Genomic DNA, 5,017 nt, shown 5'->3' on the forward strand with positions numbered 1-5,017 from the left:
TTTTTCAAAAAATAAATCTCTAAAAACACTAGTATTGTGTTACGACTTGAATCTGTAACTAGTGTTTAAGAGTTCTTGATCTCAAGAACCGAATGAGAAATCTTTGATCAAAGTGAAGCGAAAGAGTTATGAAAAGAAGATTTCAAGATTATAGGAGAAGAAAAAACAAAGATGAGAAGAGAATACTGCTAGTATATACCTAACAATCCAAGATAAAGAGTCAAAATAGAAAATACGAGACTAAGAACATTCACAAGCTTTTTTATATATTCATATCCATGCCTCATAGGGGAAGTGGGAACAACATATATAGTAACTGAATTCCCCTAAAATATTTAGTTACAATAACTACTAGGAATTTAACAACAATAAGTTTTGTGGGAAACAGAAAACAGAATCAAAATATTGTTATGCAACAAAAAAACAGAATTCCCATAACAATATCTAGCCCAAGTGCGTAATTGGACCGTTGGAGTGTGTTGAATTTATTTTGGGACCGTAACATATATTTGGGGACCATAACATTTTCTCCCCCTTCAAAATCCGTCGCCCTCGACGAAGAGACCTTGGCTGGTCAGCCTTCAATGCCCATCCTCCAATGTCTACAGATTACTCTTTTCTCTTTCTGTTCGAAGGTATTTTCAGAAGGTCCGGAAAGGGCCAGACTAAGGAATCGTAGTCATTGATAACCTTCGATAACATCCTTTCAATTGTGGAACTGGCCATTTCCTCGTCGTCTTTAACTTTTCTAGGTTTGTCGTCACTCCGTCCATTTGGGAAATTTGTTTGTACCGTAAGCCAAATTTTCTTTTGTTGAGAACTAACCTTTGTTGTTTCAATGTCTTCAGAACCTGGTATAGATATAAAAAACTTCTTCCAGCTCTGATTATACACTAGAGTGTCATCAAAAATTCAGGACAAGTTCTTCTTTCGGACCAGCACCATAGGGGCAACAAAAGAGCCATATCTATTAATTACTGTTTTGACTGGTGGTAGGTCTTCGGATTGCTGGAATATAGCATTGAAGTCTTCGATTAGTTGCTAGAGATCCTCATGAATCTCTTCTAATGTCATTGTCATGAGTGAAATAATTTGGCCATCATGCTTACTCCTTCTTTGCACCATGGTAGCAACACTATTTTTCCAATGGCTTCACCAATTGGTTGCCTTATATCACGTTGATTTGTGCCCGAGGAATACCCTTGATTCTCATAAGAAATGGTCAATTTTTCAAAATTCCAGGATGAAGGGCCTAAAGTAATCAGCCACTCGGTGCCTAACATAATATCGTATCCATCCATGGTAATCACCTTCATTTATGTATGGTAATCAATTTCCTCCATTAATCATTTCAGGTTTTTGCAAATCCTGGGGCATAATATGTTGGACCTATCTGCCACTTGAACCGACTGCGCCTGGGTAGGCATACTTTTGTGGTTTATTTTCTTCATAATCCTTCTATTGATAATGTTATGGGTGCTTCCTGTATCAATTAAGATCACTACTTACAAGTTCCTGATTTTACCAAGAATTTGGAGTGTTTGAAAATTTTTAGAACCGGTCAATGCATGCAAAGAAATGACAGGTTCATCCCCTGCCTCAAGCTAAAAAGGAGGATCATCAAAACCTAAATTTGGAGTCGGTTCTATGACATATGGTGAGACTTCTTAATAATTAGTAGAAACTATGAATAACTTTGATTTACACCTATGGTTGGACTACCACTTTTTATTGCAAGTGTAATATAGGCATTTCTTCCTCTTTTCATCCATTACAGTCGGGTCTATTTGCTTCATTTAGCCCTAGTTTATGCTAGAAAAGACGCATGGGAAGAATTCTTGAGGTCGGTAGTCCGGTTGATGCTTGGTCAGGCTGTGTTAACATTAGATAGTTTGGGAAGCAACGACAGTTCAACGCTGTACAAATGCATGATGCTCATTAGAGACCTGTACGTTGCTTCTTGGACCTTGGTCATTGACATGACTTCATCTAGGGACCCAAGAAACCTCACAATTCGCAATCTCCTCCCTTAGATCAAACAAGTAGCAATCTATAACATATTCCCTCGGCATATTATGCAATTTTTCGGAAATTAACATGTATTGGAGATTATATTCTTGGATAGAACTGACCTGCTTCAGGTCCATCAATTGTCTCATGGGGATGTCATGCATGAAAGGCCCGAACTGCAGTAAGAGGTCTCTCTTGAACACGTCCCACGTCATGGCTTCTCTATGATTACAGTTCTGCAAATATGGCCCATACCACATTCTTGCTTCATTAGTAAAGTGAATGAGGGAAATGTCTATTTTAGTGGCATCATTAGTCTTGTCCACCCTAAAAAAATTCTCAGCATATATGAGCCAAGCCAGCCCTCCACATCGGTCCCATCAAATCGAGGGAAATCAACCTTGGTGAGCCGGGTTGGGGGAACATTGTGTTGGCCATGGTGGAAGGGCCTATTCAGGAGAGGACCGTGGTAATTAGCATCATCATAGTGTCTAGTGTAGGAATCTTGGCCATTACCAGAACCACCACTTTCAATGGCTTCCAATCTTTCTTTAGTGGCATATGTTATAGGGAAGCATATTATTGTATAATTCCGTCTTGTTCTGTTGTAGGGAAGAATGCATAGAAGTTGATTGTTGGGTCAGGCCTTCAATTAGGGCCTTAAGAGACTCCATCTCTACTTGTTGGCGGGTTTCTATAATCTTAGAATCGCCTGGTTTTAATACCAAGATGTTACGACTTGAATATGTAACTAGTGATTAAGAGTTCTTGATCTCAAGGACCAAGTGAGAAATCTTTGATCAAAGTGTGGCGGAAGAGTTATGAAAAGAAGATTTCAAGATTATAGGAGAAGAAGAAACAAAAATTAGAAGAGAATATTGCTAGTATATACCTAACCGTTCAAGACAAAGAGTCAAAATAGAAAATACAATTGAGACTAAGAACATTCACAAGCTTTTTCATATATTCATATTCATGCCCCATAAGGGAAGTGGGAACAACATATAGTAGTTGAATTCCCCTAAAATATTCAGTTATAACAACTATTAGGAATTTAACACCAATCAGTTTTGTGAGAAATATAAAACAGAATCAAAATATTGTTATGCAAAAGAAAAATAGAATTCTCACAACAATATCTAGCCCAAGTGCGTAATTGGACCGTTGGAGTGTGCCCAATTTATTTTGGGACCGTAATATATTGTTATCAGTATACCATGAGAAACATTAAATCATAATTTTATTTTCATTAGTTTTATCATTTAGTATAACTAAGTAGTTAAAATGTTTGATTTGTTTAATAAATGTCGAGAATTTGAACCACATTTGTCACGTTTCACTCTTTAAAAAAGAACTAGATGTTTGGTCAACTTTAGACTAATTATTAAATAAGTTAGTTAAATAACTCAATGTGCTAACTCCATTTTAAGATTGTGATTTCAATGATAATTAGAAAATAATACCTTATGATATTTAAGAAGCCTCTTAGTACATACATCTTGTCATTGAACTAGCTAACTAAAATAAAAGCATCATATGATAATAGAAGATAAAAAGATCAATTATCATTAATGTTATATATTTGTAATTCACCCAACAATCAACTAATGTTAGTTATTCATCATCGTAAACTTTACACCTACACTCGACGACGATTTCGACAATTTCGCGATAATACGAGTGTTAAAGGTATTACACTTTTCCCTTATCTCTCCCTCATCTCCCGTCTTCACCTCCAACACGCTCAATTTGGCCATAGCGTTCGCAAAATCATCGAAAAAAGCTGTCTGATCGGCTGCGTATTTCTCCACAAATATCTTTGTCTTGGGATCATCCACCAATCCTTGGTCCGTTGTTAAAAGTCCCAGTCCATTCAACAAGTTGGAGAAGTACATATTATCAAACTTTTTCGGTGTCATAACGTCGTTGAACGCGGCAATGGTAGGGTCATTAGTGTAGTTGATGCAGAGTTGGCGGAGCCCGGCCACATATTTCGTGTTGAAAGCAGGGTCAATTTCATCATTCGAGCTAAAGTTGTAAATCCTGTGTGCGAACTGGTCGCAATGGGAAAAACCGATCGTGTGGGCACCAGATAAGGCAACTAGATCTTGGATGGTTAGACTTTTCGCTTCTAACGCGGCGATTAGACTAGGCGTCGAGGCGTTCCCTCTTGGGATGAAACTCTCTACCTCCGACGCTTTCGAGATAAGACCATCTTTACGACCTAAGCTAACCTCATATAGTGGCCCACCAACCATCGTGACTAGGTTACGGGTTGCGGTTGCCATTATGTCGGCACATGAAACAATATTGGGGCATTCAAGTTCGAGGGCGGTCTTGATTCGTTCGATGAGATCGAATGACTCGTGGGAGAGGGACTGGTTGATGTCGTGGTCCCGCTCGGGAGTGTCGCTGTTGGGCGGTAAGGTTGAGGCATCGATGAGGATGGAGGCATCACAACCGTGGACTAGGCAGTCGTGGAAGAAGAGGCGAAGCGTGGCGGCTGCGATTGTAGGATTGGTGATTTGCCTTTCCGTCACGACTTCGCCCACGATGTCGTTGTATCTTGGGCATGTGGTTTGGTAATAATGGACGTCTAGGTTTGATTCTGCCGTGGGAAATGAGAATAATATAGTTATTGCGAAGAAGGAGAGGAGTAGGCCGTGGGAATTAGGAGGAGCCATACTGGAGAGCTAGTGCTTTTGGTGGTGTTATTGTGGAGTTGAGTTTGGTATTATTAATATATATTTGCTTGTTTGATGGTGGGGAGAAAATAGAGGGAAAAACTAGTTACAACAATCAATTGTCCATAAAACATGGAACCGGATCTAGCTCTATATCACTAAATAATACTAGCTAGGCCAATATGTTTCACATGGTTTTCCTTACTAATGTTATACTTTTATGATGTAAGGACAATTATTTGTTTAGTTACATGAGATTATACAAGTTAATTGGTGAGAAAAAAAACTAATAGGTAATTGTTCTACAAATATTTCCTATTTTA

The 5,017-nt window shown here is 38.4% G+C and overlaps 1 protein-coding gene across 1 annotated transcript; it reads right to left on the bottom strand.

The window, feature by feature from the left end:
- Nucleotides 1–3,620: 3,620 nt before the first annotated feature.
- On the bottom strand, nucleotides 3,621–4,694 carry LOC124913160 (peroxidase 31-like). The gene has a single exon (XM_047453772.1). It carries the CDS (start codon nucleotides 4,692–4,694, stop codon nucleotides 3,621–3,623), a length of 1,074 nt encoding a protein of 357 aa, XP_047309728.1.
- Between the last annotated feature and the right edge of the window lie 323 nt (nucleotides 4,695–5,017).

Source organism: Impatiens glandulifera, chromosome 8, assembly GCF_907164915.1.
Source record: "Impatiens glandulifera chromosome 8, dImpGla2.1, whole genome shotgun sequence".
Lineage (NCBI taxonomy): Eukaryota > Viridiplantae > Streptophyta > Magnoliopsida > Ericales > Balsaminaceae > Impatiens > Impatiens glandulifera.

Coding starts and splice junctions, on each gene's coding strand:
- LOC124913160 (XM_047453772.1), bottom strand. CDS start 4,694: ATGGCTCCTCCTAATTCCCACGGCCTACTCCTCTCCTTCTTCGCAATA.